This window comes from Pangasianodon hypophthalmus, chromosome 26, assembly GCF_027358585.1.
Source record: "Pangasianodon hypophthalmus isolate fPanHyp1 chromosome 26, fPanHyp1.pri, whole genome shotgun sequence".
NCBI lineage: Eukaryota > Metazoa > Chordata > Actinopteri > Siluriformes > Pangasiidae > Pangasianodon > Pangasianodon hypophthalmus.
This window is the reverse complement of record NC_069735.1, coordinates 10,327,253-10,342,010: the sequence shown is the minus strand read 5'-3', so window position 1 is coordinate 10,342,010 and position 14,758 is coordinate 10,327,253. Positions and strand designations below refer to the sequence as shown.

General features: G+C 39.1%; 1 protein-coding gene across 1 annotated transcript in view; it reads right to left on the bottom strand.

The window, feature by feature from the left end:
- Window positions 1–600: 600 nt before the first annotated feature.
- The window catches only part of pdxkb (pyridoxal (pyridoxine, vitamin B6) kinase b), a 20,760-nt gene continuing 6,602 nt past the window's right edge, over window positions 601–14,758 (bottom strand). Inside the window, exons 3-11 of the mRNA XM_026932401.3 lie at window positions 12,223–12,327; window positions 7,233–7,316; window positions 7,080–7,114; window positions 6,459–6,544; window positions 4,957–5,002; window positions 4,650–4,761; window positions 2,834–2,970; window positions 2,648–2,714; window positions 601–2,527 (exon numbers count right to left, since the gene is read on the bottom strand). Coding sequence (XP_026788202.1) covers window positions 2,415–2,527; window positions 2,648–2,714; window positions 2,834–2,970; window positions 4,650–4,761; window positions 4,957–5,002; window positions 6,459–6,544; window positions 7,080–7,114; window positions 7,233–7,316; window positions 12,223–12,327 — 785 coding nt within the window. The 3' untranslated portion in view covers window positions 601–2,414. The remainder of the gene's footprint in view (window positions 2,528–2,647; window positions 2,715–2,833; window positions 2,971–4,649; window positions 4,762–4,956; window positions 5,003–6,458; window positions 6,545–7,079; window positions 7,115–7,232; window positions 7,317–12,222; window positions 12,328–14,758) is intronic.

The following is a 14,758-nucleotide window of genomic DNA, read 5'->3' as shown; positions in this document are numbered from 1 at the left end:
AATACTTAGGACAATCTCACCTCCAGTCCACATGAGGGAGCTCATCATCAACCCCTACTGACATGTAACATTTGGTCACTTTTGAGCCACACAGTCTTACAATCAACACCACACAAATTCCACAGACTGATATACATTATTACATACACTATGTACATGAAACAAACAAAAATGTTGTAGTACACTGCAAAACTTCCGCCCTATATTTCCCTCAGGGAACGTGCGAACACTGTGATAACAGTCAAAAATATTCGCTTGCCCACTGAGAATGTGAGCTGCATTGCTATTGTTAGATTTCTATCGGGGATGTCATAGGCCATGACAAGGTGGGATAACTGTCTTTCAAGAAGACAGACACATGGACCCCCCCCGCCCCCCCATACCCTCTCTCCCACCAAAATCCAACCTATAAGCTGTCTACAAACACATATTGGCAGTGCCTGGTACTCGTGGAGGCAGTTAGCCTACAGTCAATTTCAAAGAGCTTTAGGTAGAAGTTGTCTTCCTGCGCTGATCTCGGATCAGGCTCTTTAATTCAAAAGTCTACCTCTAACTATCCTAAGAGAAAACAAAGCTGTTCTTAGGTCAGGTTACTACTACTTGGATCATTTAGTTCAGCTGCCCTCACACAGAAAGTTTCAGGTTTCAATACGATAAGCATCTTTTTTTTTTTTTTTCTTTTCTTTTTTTTTTTTTAAATACACACGTCCCCAAAATACCCCATTACACCTTCACATCTTACCTAAGGACACAAATATGTATACAGATATATACACACATGTACACACAATTCTTCCACCCCCTTAAACACGTTCAAACGTTCACAGGTACAGATACACGCTAGACCATAGATTTAATACATCATCGCTTTTATGAAAAGGTGAGGAGGAAGTGCAACATCGAGAGCAACACTGACCCCTGAGTGGTCCTGCACATGGACATGATTTCCGAAACAACACAAGCTTAGGGTCACAGGTCCTTGGAAAGGAAAATGTCACACATGGCCAGCATAGATGAATGATGAATGAGAATACAAAACAGAAATGAGAAGAAGTGTTGAATGATGGATGGGACAAAAATGAGTAAAGATGACTAAATCTGTCTAAAGGACTGATACAGTATGTCTGCTATATATCGCTGTTTAAACTATTAAACTGCAGAGCTAAGCTAATGAGTCCAGTTAGTGAAGGTAAGAGATAGTAGAGAAAATACAAAAAAACACTTGAATTTTTGTGAAAGGCTAAAGCTGATTTTAGGAATCAGTCATTCTCCTTCATGATATGAAAGTTGAGTAAATAAAAAGTGTGAATAAACACAATATTTTGTAGGCAGAGACAGTTAGCACCGAATTTAGTCACTGCCAGTTCACAGATCAATTTGCTTTACACTATATAATAGTTAGCCTTGTGTTAGCTAGCTTGCTAGCAACATTGATTACTGTTTTTTTTTTTTTTAACAATATAATAGCTAGCCAAATGTTACATAGCTTGCTAGCTACTGGTTTACACAAGATAATAGTTGACCAAATATTAGCTAGCTTGCTAGCAGCCAATACAGTAATTAGCTAGCAAACCTAGTTTAGCCTAACGTTAGCTAGCAAACGTGGCATTAGATTATTTCTTGTAAAATATTCTTTCTTGTAAATCTTTAAAACATGGAATGAAACAACAGCAGCATAGACATTTCTAAGACCATTTAAAAATAACATGTTGAAATGCTAGTCCCACATTTCAAGCATGCAAACCTAAATGAGAAATTAAAAAAAAAATGGTACATGACATCAAAGATTTTTTAAAGCATGTATTCATGCAATAAAATAACAATCGATGCATTTCTCCCCTGAACATCCATGCAAGAGGGGCATACAAAGCTGGCCTACAGTTTATCACATAATACTTCATTGTGAAGATTTAATTGTAACACGATCTCCAGGAAACACATATCCCTTAAGGATGATGGCTTAATGATATGCTAATTAACGACGTCACTTTAGCTTGTTTCAGTCATAACAGTTTCTCAGGTAAATTTGATTAAACAGGCATTCGACTGCTTCTTCAATGTGCAGGACAAACAGGGGTTTGAGATGAGTGCAGAGAAAGAGACATGGTTAGAGAGTAAAATAGCTGAAAAGAGAACTTTTTCTCTCTCTCTCCTCTCTTTCATCACAGCATTCTGCCCTTCTCTCTCTCTCTCTCTCTCTCTCTCAGCTCGTCGATGTGGCCGTACCCTGCTATTTCTCCCTCCGAATGAAATGTTGTGCTCTGTTCAAGATTTCTAAGGCAATGTCACATTACAGATCCAAAAATGTACAACATCTATACATTGTGCGATTGTGGCATAGGGAAGAGGGGAATGGTGTGTGTGTGTGTGTGTTTGTGTGTGTGTGAGTGTGTCTGTCTGTGTATATGGAGTTTCTATAGAACAGTGGCTTCCATTACGATGGCTGGATCCTCGATGTCTGCTTTGCTCTGAATCATTCGTAGCTCTAGCTGGGCTGGGCTCGGTTTTCTGCCAGGACCTGCCATCTCTGAGAGAAGAGAAAAAAATTTGAGGTGGGGGAATGGGGGGTCATTTAAATACCCCAAAAACATATACACACACACACACAAACAAACAAAAACACACACACACACTGTCTAATAGTTACCGAAGGCATAAGAAATGGTCCTCTGAATAACATGGTGCATGACGGAGAACGTTTTCTCACACGCCATCTATTAAAGAGAAAAAGGAGCAAAAGGAATGGGATTGAATGTAACACAGCAACTGTGATGAACAATTATTTAAGTCATGGGTAGCAGATTGACCCTGTGTGTGTGTGTGTTGGATATACCTTTAGGTCTGTAGGGTAGTGGTGTGTCCAAGCCAGTAGCATAGCTGCAAACAGGTCGCCTGTCCCAACAAACACTGCGTCTACTTTGGGCACCTCTATCCGGATCCGCTGGGTCGTGAACGTGCCGTCTGGCATCGCTGAAGTGCAATCAAAACAAATAAACAAAGTTATTACAATCCCATCTTCACTATTATTTCATATTTACTGTTCAAAACAGCTGCATGACTTTTATTGTCCATTTTTAAAAGACACTCTGTCCATTTGAGTAACACTGCTAATTACAGTTCATCACACTTCTAAATGATTACTCAGCCTTTCTACTGACTGCTGATTGTCTCGGTAACTCCCCTGTCATGCTGTATATGAAATGAAACACTTGATATAAAGTTTTTATTATCTTTATGTAAGTCGGAACACACCCAGCTGATTGCATGATTGTGTTTTCATGATCTTCAAGCCATTTTTTTAAATCTAAAAGCGTATACCTTCACATGATCTAATCTGTATCGTTACCCCCAAAAGTGAAAATGGAGAAAACAGCATTTAAAGAATGTGACGCAGGAACATCGCAGACATTTTGATAGCTGGGATCTGATTACAAACTGAATTGATTAGGCTATGCAACAATCATCAACAATGATCAAAGTGTGACATCCACTGTGTGAAGAAATCACACTTATCTAGCACTGTTTTAGACATCTTTAGGCAGACTGACTGCATTTACAACAATGCTTGTTAAACTGCCTCCTTTCCCAGCGTGATATTTGTAGAAAGACTAGGCATGATTAAAAAGTAAATAAAACATTTTCCACATCATTTTGGTAAAATATAATTAGGGTTTCTTAAAATCAATGTTGTAAAGTATGATATAGGGCGAAAAAAAATTATTTTGGCCAAAACTCAATTTCTCATCTTTTTTTTCTGTCGACATCCACTGGGTTTTTCCAGACTATCACTTGAATGAAGTGAAAGAATATGCTGAGTATGTGCGCGATTGTGCCCTGTGATACGCTGCCACCCACCCCCCAAATGGATGGATGGAAAATATAAGAATTTATTATTATTATTTTTTAGTTGTTTTAAGGATTCATTTCCAGCTAACATTTATAGCTTCTATGATGTATTTTCTATTGACTGTAAAAAAAAGAAAAAAAAAAAGAAAAAAAAAAAAAGTCCAGTCTGAAGTGATTGAAGTGACTTCCTTCCTCCTGGATGACTGGGATGAACACTGCATCCAGTTAGCAATCTATATCCATAGTTTTTAGCTCAGTATTTTAAGTCATGTTTCTTCTAGATGCTACACTATGACAAGATAATTGCAATCTTCAGCACTCACCCTGGATATGGTGCAAAAACTATAAAGCTCATTTTAAACCAGAAGTTGCAACCACAGTGCTTTTCTAAAATTGTAGTGTCTCTTGCAGTATGATCCTATAGCTTTTTGCAGCTGGATGCAGAAAGCAACGGAGCAGCAATGAAGTATGCACAAACTGCAATATTAGCCTGTTTTTACCACTAAGTGAAAATGCTTCACTTGTACGTGAGTGAAAAAGGAAAATGGAGAGGACGCGGAAAACACAGACAGCGCGACGTGAGGGCCTCTGAGACAGCTGGTGTGCTTGTTAAAACGCTTGTTAAAATCTACGTGCATCAAAAACCACTTCAGCAGTGCACCTGGTATAAACTGGCCATTAAAATAAACGTAAGGTTTGTTTTTGGATGCACCAAAATGTTGTGGGGCAGGGGGAGTTACGAAATGAAGACTAACATTTAAGAGTCTTCACACATGCTCACACAGACTCTCACACACACATACCAATGCGTTGGCTGCCGAGCGAAACCAGGAAGCGGTCTCCGAGGCGAGGTGGCAGATCAGAGCTGGTGATGACCACTGTGTCCGGACCCATATTATGGAGCAGATCCATCACCTAGCAGAAAGAGATTTATTTGCACATTTATTTGAGAAACTTAATTAAAGGTCCAAGGCCATGATTTCTACCCTAGAAGTGTATATGTGATAAAAGGTATGCTAGGCAAAGGCTTTGGGGGGCAGCAGGGGGAATCAAAAGAAGACAGGAGAAACAGCTTGCATCAGAAACACTGTGTATACTTTGCTCTCTTACCTCTACTGCATCTTTCTCTGTGCTGATATTCTTTCCTGTCAAGAGCCTAAAAATAAAAAAATGGTGACTGTATGGTTTTGAAAACAATATGTTTATAACAGACCTTTTATCACTGCTCACATATCACTAACATTAAGAACTTTGGAAAACTTTTTACATTAATGCTAAAATACACTTAAAGGGAATTCAGATGAGATATACAAATAACTGCTTTAATAATTCAGTGTAGTACTAATAATTGTAATTATCACGCTAATTAAGTGATAATTATTCTGTAATAATTGTAATTGTAGTTCTTTTTCCTGGCCATCAGGGGGAGATACCCAACTACTGATAAATAAAACCTACTGATGTTGATTGTGTAGCAGCTGAAAGCCAATTATTTTGCATAAAATCACAATTCAGCTTCATGCAGAAGAATCTCTCTCTCTCTCTCTCTCTCTCTCTCTCTCACACACACACGATGCAAATGCCACACCAAGAAAGCACTTTTATTAATTAACAAAACTCATTCAATATCATGAATGTGCTGACCCATAAACAACACATCATTAGTCTAAACCCAGATCAATGCACATACACAGTGGAAGGCGGTTTAACATTTACGCTGGTATGACAAGAACAGTAGAAGGACACCAAGACAATAACACCTTCCTTAATGGATTACAAAGCTCCAGGGGTCGAGCTACATACATACACACTAGGGCTGTCAAATTTCTTTTACAACTGCACACAAACCTAGATCTCTAATGCATTTGAATATTGATGAGGTAATCATTTTATACTGCCACTGACAGAATCAACATCAGCAGTATACTTTTGGTTAAGAAGGTTAATTCTTGCACTCCAATGGGTTCTTCAGTTTGTCCCTCTGGACAAGTCTTAAAGTTTCTACATTTAAGCCTAATTAGGGTAGAATCTACGCAGTGCACTGCACTATTTGAGATTCAGCCACAGACAATGCATGACTACATAAGTGCCTTCTGGAGGTGAACTATACATGAAATAACAGTTTTAGCACTGCTTAAAGTATGTATAATTTAAAAACATGAGAAAAAGAGAACAGAAAAGAAAAGCTGTGACCCTGGATGGCACGCTATCTCTCCCTGTCAATCACAGGGACACTAGCCAATTGCAGGCGCCTGTTAGTTCACGTATGTGGAAGAAGGTAGACAGTGCTTTAAAAAGATACAGCCTTCTGACTTCATATGTCTCTGAGGAATCACGTGTTAGCCTTCACCCTCCCAGACTGGTAGCTGTTGTATGATAGGTGAGAGCTGGCTGGTGGGTGGGAATTGGCAGGTGACCAAATTGGGAAGAAAATGGGGAAATATCCCAGCCCCTTTCCTATTAATTGACACAAGGTCATTTGGTCTTTTTTATTAGCCTTAGGTTATGATAAGTTGACTAAAAATCAAACATAGGATCATAAATATTCAACTGTGGAATGTTTGAACACACACACACACACGCGCGCACACGCACGACGCTACCGTACTTACTCTGCCTCAAACTGGTTAGGAGTGATGATATCTGCCACTGGTACCACTTTGTCCTTATAGACTGGATACAGATTCTGAGGCACATACTAAGGTAAGAGAGATAAGAGAAGTTATATGACTGTTATTCATCATAAAAATCACACACTTGCCACTTGGTATCATTCTTGACAGTAAACATCAAGCGACAAGATCATTTTAAACATGGCTGAGCATAATGAAGCATAGCTATGCACTAACGGCATTCAGCATTAAGCTCTAGTGCTTATATCACACACACAGGCATTATGTATGAGTCATAAAGACACGAGCTCTTCTGAATAGGTCTCCCAGCTGACAGAACAGGAGGCTTTGTCCTAAATGCAACCAGGCAGCAGGAAATAAGACATGGTCTTCCTCCATGCTGCGGGAATGGTCATGCATTTTATGCATTTCCCTCATTACATCTCTATTCTTGTTTTCTCTCCATCCCACAATCTCTAACATGCATACATGCAATCTAATGCGCAAAGACAGACCCATCTGCCAACACTACAGAACATTACAAACACTGAGAACATGAAAGAACGTCAGTGAGACCAAAGCAACAGATGACAGAATGATAAACATGCGCAAAAGGCTCACCATTGAACCATGATCACCCAGGACAGGGTCACACACTGTACATAAGAAAGCAGTGTACAGGATTCCAGGTTACTACATAAACTAATAAGGTATCAATCTATAATTTTGAACTCAGTGTTGAGTAAAAGTCTCTTTAAAAGTCAAACTACTGACCGTATACAAGATTAGGATTGGCCATCTTCAGTTCCTGTACGATGTCCACCACCATCTCCAGAAAAGATGTGTCCCTGGTGTAACCTGTGCATAATTTATTGATTATGGTATAAATAATTTTCTGCGGATAAGGTAGCTTCATATGGATGAACACATACTTTTACTTTTACATAATATGTGACAAGACATCCATCTGTAAAGGAGAGTCTTCTGACTTAAAACTGCTGTTTAAGGACAGCAATCTGAATGAAAAATGCACTTCCAATGGTCAATTTCTTAATGAGTAAAAAAAAAAAATAATAATAAACTGACACTTAATGGTCTGTATATGTTTTTTTTTATTGTTCTTTATTGACACACACTAACATATTAAAATTAACTAATAAAGTTCATTTTTCATAATAAAAACTGGATGAAGGCAACATACATGAACCATTAATATACTTTACATTTCCACATTTATTTCAATTGCATTAACTACACAGCATGTATTTTGTTTTTCAGTTAGCAATTCAACATTACATACTGCTGAATAGCTCATTTCCTAAAACGCTTCCTTAGATGATGCAATGGTTTGTGCTGAAAGATTAGCCGGTTCCTAGACTTCTGTTGGTTATTGACATTATGTTTGTCATTCGTTTTCATGTGAAAAGCCATTTTTTTTTACAGCCTTTGAATGAGGACTATACAGAAAATGCAATTCTTAATTAAATCAAGAAGAGACAACATAGAAAGGCTCATCATTCTTTCAGAACCAGTGACTGCTGATGAACCAAAACACATTCAATGATCCACTAAACTCCCTGATGAGGTCACTTTTGGCTTCATTCGCAGTCTTTTAATGAAAGAAACAAGGCACTTGAGGCCTGGATGCTTCACAAACTCAGTCGCAGTAAAAGGTTTGCCAGCTCTCCTTTATCCTGCCAAGATTCATGATAAAGCAAGGCCTCTCATGTCTTACAGCTTTAAAGTAGCTAATTACGAATGAAAGCTAGTAGGCATCAGGGTTACAGTAATGATACTGTGCTACTCGTTCCTGTCAGCCATGTTAGTGTTATTTGGTTAAGTATGCATGTGTTATTTCTATTTTCTCTTCCAGGATGCATAGAAACACAGTGTTTTTTTGTGCTGTACATATGCTTTGTCAAGAAAATATTTAGTCTGACAGAGGTATGAAATTCTAAAAATAAAAACCTGAACTAGAACAAGACAGCATGAATGAACCAGAAAAGTAGCATTAGGAAGCTAGTTAATTGAGTTCATGTTAACAGCACTCAGAGAATTGAGGTGGTTCCTTCACCAGCCTCTCCATTTTCTCTCTGGTAGTTAATAAGCAAAAAATCAAACGCAGCTTGTTGAGAAACATGAAAGTGAAAATCCTCTGTCCTGAAGTCTCTCCTGTGGCCCAAAACCTATACACCATTACAAAGTGCTGACACCTGAGACTTCTTCCATAAATGCTAAATAAATGAGCCACTGGTTAAGGCTAGCTTGAGAGCTAATTTGATATTAGTCAATATGCTAAGAGCCTCTCACATTAGCCAGCATGGTAATGGTACTTTTCCCCCTCCTTTTAGTTGTTAAATAGTTGTATATTAAAAAAAAAAAAAAAATGAGACTGTTTTTTTTCTGCTTCAATTTGTGTGTTGTGAAATGTGTATTGTTACATGATATTTTTGCCATTTCATTCACACCTACAGGTAGTGTACTAGCTAGCTAGACACCCTTATTACACAGTTAAATAGCTAACAACACAAGTTAATTGTGAATCGTCATAAATTCACAGAATGCAGGCTGTAATTCACACCAAACATTTGGGGCACTGTGGTTATAGCATATTTTTTATCTGCTCAGTACCAGAGTTAGCAGCTCACACCTCAGTTGGTTACTAAACGGTTTCTACAAACATGCCGACCATGCCAACTCTTCTTGAAAAATGTCCATGGAATGAAGTCCTACAGTCTTCATCACTGACATTAACATGCTCCTTAAAACTTAAAAAAGAAAATAGATAAAAAAGAAATACACTCTGCACATAACAGCTATAAAATTGAATAGCATTTCACAAGCTTGAAAATGTATTTACAAGCTCAAAATCTTTCTATAAGCTCAAAAACATGCTGATAATCTTTGATTCCATAATATGGTCCTCAAGAGACCAATATAAAGGCTTTTTTGGCACGCACAGCAAAAATTGGACTCTCCAGCACTGTAGTTACACCCATATTGTATTGAACTTTGAAGCATTATGTACTAAGGTCCAGATCACACATAATGCAATGAGATGTTACTGAAGCTGTGAATGAGCTTGCAGTTGCCACTGAATTAATGACCTTCAAAATGGCAATGAGACAAAACGGCGTTCGGCGCATTCACTTTCACACATGCACAGGCCCTATGCTTGGAATTCCAGCTTCGATTGTACCATCTTCACTCTACTGGCTTTGAGAGCTGCTGACTTTGCAGCCCTGGTCTAGGTGGGAGATAAGGACTCCGGCAGAAAAAGACGTTTCTATGGTAATGCTGACTTTAGGTTTCCCCCACATATGCGTGTGTGTATACTAGAAAGTATGAGCGAGTGGAAAACCACATTACATAAACAGATTTGAACAGAGCAAAATTAAAAATAGAAGCAAAACTAATAATCCGTGAAAAAAACCTTTGAAAGGAGCCAATTATTTTTTGAGTGATTGCTCAAATCTGTAACACCCAAATCTGTACTTCGTAAATGATCCCAAGGATGCCTGAACAAATAATCATATTTCAGTCATGACCATTTTTGGCATTCTGAATCATCCATCCATCCATTTTCTGTACCGCTTATCCTACGGGTTGCGGGGGAGCCTGGAGCCTATCCTAGGGGACTCGGGGCATAATGCGGGGAACACCCTGGACAGGGTGCCAGCCCATCGCAGGGCACAATCACACACACACACACACACACACACACCCATTCACACACTACGGACAATCTAGGAATGCCAATCAGCCTACAACACGTGTCTTTGGACTGGGGGAGGAAACCTGAGTACCTGGAGGAAACACAGGGTACCTGGAGTTCTCCCCAAAGCACAGGGAGAACACGCAAGCTCCACGCACACAGAGGCGGGATTCGAACCCCTAACCCCAGAGGTGCGAGGCAACAGTGCTAACCACTAAGGCACCGTGCCCCCACATCCTCAATCTGTTAGACATAATCAACAGTGATATACTGCAGATGAGCTCAGCAAAACTTAAGTTGATCATCTCACATTACATATCAGATTTTATGGACTCTGCTGTCTTGCTTTTTAATTGTCTTTTTTGCATACTGTTGTGGCACTTATTGATTTTTGTCTAACAGTGTTTATATTTAGCATTTAAACGATACACTCAATTAACCTGACTATTGAGCTGTCTTGTTCTAATTCAAAGACTCATATTAGAAGAATGCAATGTGGGTAAAAAAAAAAAAAAAAAAAAAAACGTTTTCCAAGCAATAAAACCAATTTGCTTCTAAATTGGATGACTAATTGTGATGACCACGATTTCAACATGGAGCAATATACATGGTTATAATTTTATAGCCTTACTTCCATGTTTATTCCTGTTGTTTGCTATATCACACACTCAGTTTTAAGTGCAAACCATATGTCGTTAAGAAACACAGCCACACACACACACACACACACATCTTGGCAACTGTTATTGTTTTGACAGGGTCAGTCTTGTTTCTCACATTCTTCACAAGTCGACTATGTATCTGTCAACACATCAAGCATCCAGTGTCCACAGACAAAAACTGTCCTGCAGGAAATGAGGTCAAGACTACATTCATCACAGCAATACTGTACACTAACTGACAGCTTGAGGGATGAAAGCGGGATCTTTAAGTGAACAGCTAGATGGAAGGCAGACACCTATGTGTTTCATTCATAAAAATATCTTAGGGTTAAAGTAGCTCCTATCTGGCCAATTTACATAGAACTATATTTTCAAAACTTGTTAGTCCTGATTTTAAGATGTCTAATTTCTTTGCCCTGAAACAAATTCACCAAGCATTTTAGCATTAAAAAAAAGCAGCTGCTCTTTCTCCACTGTCAATCACAGTGACAGCAGCCAATCGTCGGAGTCTGTGAGATCATGTATGCGAAAGAGGGCTAGGGTTGGGGGGGCTATTACTTGTGCAAATCATAGTCATAATTACCACCTCTTGCAACATTAATCATCAGACATATGGTTGGAAAACGTATCCCGTCCAAACAGTACTTTTTAGATTTGGTTCCATTTACAATACCTTTTATTGCTAAGATAAGATTTTTTGTGAATACAGCCCCAGGATAATGTCCTCAGAATAAGGACTTGAAGCTCTATTAGGCCAAGGATGAACACTGCACCACACACTTTTCTCCTTTCTCGCTCGATTGCCCTTTTCCTCTCTTTCCTGTCATCTCAAGGCGATGAGACAAGAGACTATATCCATCAGAATGTAACATACACTGGAGTGTGCACACAGATACACACCAAAACTGGTAATGGTGCATAACGTCTGGGGCTTTGTGTGTGTGTGTGTGTGTGTGTGTGTGTGTGTGTGTGTGTAAACCTTCTTCTAAATAACCACACGTCCTTTATGGTCCCTGTGGTAAAATGCGAAAGGTATAGCAAGCATAGTTAGAGTGATTTTTTATAGTTTATTATATCATACCTTCTGAGTAATATGTTCTGTCCTTTTAAAGACAATCATTTATTTACGCTTTGGGAACACATTCTAAAATTACGAAATGTAATGGTCTTTTTACCACCTCCATAGGGTATATAGAGTCATTATTTAGCCATTTCCATCTATTCCAAATGAAAATTCCTGATCCTCTGCATATGTGCATTGCATCCAGTATAAAATTCTGTATCAGTCAATACAACCCAGGTGCTTGAACATGCAATTGGTTTACAATACAGATTGGGGTAGAAAATCAGGGTTGCCACGCCACACAACCTAAATCCCCTCACCCACCTGTCAGTACGTAGTCATAGTGGTTGACGTTGTTGAGCTTGATTCCCTCATACAACACATGGAGTTCGTCCGCCGTCACTACCTGTCCCTTCCAGTGCGCGTAACCTGGACGACATAAAGGTGAGAGGTCAAATGGTGAGTTGATGGTGTCCAGACCTGCAATTTCTTTATATTTAAGGAAAAAATTCTTTCTCCTGTTGAAAACAATTCACTAATATAAACATAGTGAAATGTTGGATATTGTAAAAGTTTTTGATTTCAGCAAGATGTTTTATGGTGTAATTGCTTGATCGTGTAAAAAAAATAAATAAAATACTGCCTGGCAACAAATGATGGCAGGCTAATAGCCCAAGTTAGCATAATCTATGTCTTACAGTAATCAGATTTGATTCATGAGCTTAGTAATAATTTGGGTTGATATACACTCACCTGCCACTTTAACAGGAACACCTGTACACCTGCTGATTCATGCAATTATCCATTCAGCCAATTATTTGGCAGATATAGGTCATATATAGATTTTCAAACACAACAATCTCTGGAGTTTACACAGAATGGTGTGAAAAACAAAACACATCCAGTAAGTAGCAGTTCTGTGAGCAGAAACACCTTGTTGATGAGAGAGGTCAGAGGAGAATGGCCAGACCAGGTTGAGCTCTCAGGAAGGTTACAGTAACTCAAATAACCAATCTACACAATCATGGTAAGCAGAAAAGCATCTCAGAATGCACAACATGACAAAGACATCCTTTACAATTGTGTACTTCCAACTTTGGGGCAACGGTTTGGGGATGGCCCCCACATGGATGTGATGGTCAGGTGTCCACAAACTTTTGGCCATATGGTGTATAAAAGCCAATTATTTTTGCAGGCCATGCAACATCAGTTTACAAGTAGATGGTTCAGACATTTCCAGATTCCTTGAAACTGGATTTTATGATGAATGTAAAAGTGGAGGCACTTTTCTGCTGTCTAATGTCATTTTTTATGGAACTGCAACGTCAAGCAATTGATTATTCAATATAGAAATAAACTGATGGTCTTCCAAACAACATTTGGCTGACTAAGTGTTAGTGAGTATCAGTTCATTTGAGTCAGTGATGCGAAAGCAAAAGAAATGAAAAAAAAAAAGGAATGGATAGCGGCCTACAGCCACAAGGACACTGACTGACTGACAGACACACGGACACATACACAGGGAAGAAGCGTCGCAGTGCACAGAGGCTTTGCTGCTTCATCAGAGACAGTTACTGTTGCCGTGGGAAGCTGTGATGTCACAATTCAGGTGAATCACCAAGCTGGTCACATGATGTGCTGCTTGTTGCTAAGTAACAGGGCAGAAGAAAGCCTGAGGGGCTGCACGAGAGAGGCACTATCTCTGTATGCACGTGTGTGTGTGTGTGTGTGTATACATGAGCATAGGGGATTCTTTGTCATAAGACGTCCTCCTGTCATCTCTATTTGCTACTGCGATTCAGCAATGTCTTTATGCTACAAAATGCACACACACTATCCTATACCTATGACACAGACAATTTATTTAACACTAAATCATAATCATGAGCATGCAGATAAACACATAAATACACATACAGAAGATTAATGGTGTACGGGGCAGCAGTAACAACATTAATTGTGTGTGCCGCTTTTATATCCCAAGGCTTTGCAGCCTATACTTATATTCCTTATGTTTAGCTGAACAGAAAAAAAAAATCACAGCTCTTGAAGGTCACACAATAACGTAGTCAGTTGTTCTACCTTCTGTTCTCTGATCTTAGTTAAAACTAACATATATGCCCAGGTCCTTGATACTGAAGTGCAAACTCCTAGCAGGAAATGCAATTATAATGAGTGAAAAGGTCTCAGTACAATGAGTATCTTTACAAGCATTTAGCATTGTTTATACGGCCTGCTCTGTGGCTCAGCAAAAAGATTCAGCATCTAGCATTTTCAAATTTATGAGAGATAAGGTTCATTGTTTTCAAGGAAGAGAGATTAAAAGCCACAGTGAACCCTGGACATGATGGACCTGGAATTAGGCCAAGAAGCCAGACTAGTACTGGGCATAACGGGGTAAAGAGAAATACAGCACCAAATACTGGAGAAATAGGAGCCAAATGGAGGTACTTAATACTACCAGAGAAAGTGGATTCGAAAGATAAGAGTCATCAGTCAGTTTCTGGGATTGAGTCATGGTATTGTGGCAAGAGGGAGGGGAATGAGTAAGACAAAGGACTTCACACAAAAAAAAAAAAAAAAAAAAAAAACTTCACTCCCTAGCGACACAACAGAAAAGTGTTTGCCCTGCCATCAAGTGCCGGCAAGTTTGAATTCTGATGATGCCATGGCCACCCATGACTGGAAGCCTAGAGAGTAAAACTGACTGAGCTCTCTGGGTGGGAGGGATGGCATACTCTCTCTCTCACCTGTCAATCACAGCGACACTAGCCAACTGTAAGCATTTGTGTGCTCATGTATGTGGAAGAGGGTAGACAGCCCTTTCCTCTGAGTGTGTCACGTAGCATGAAGAGCAGTT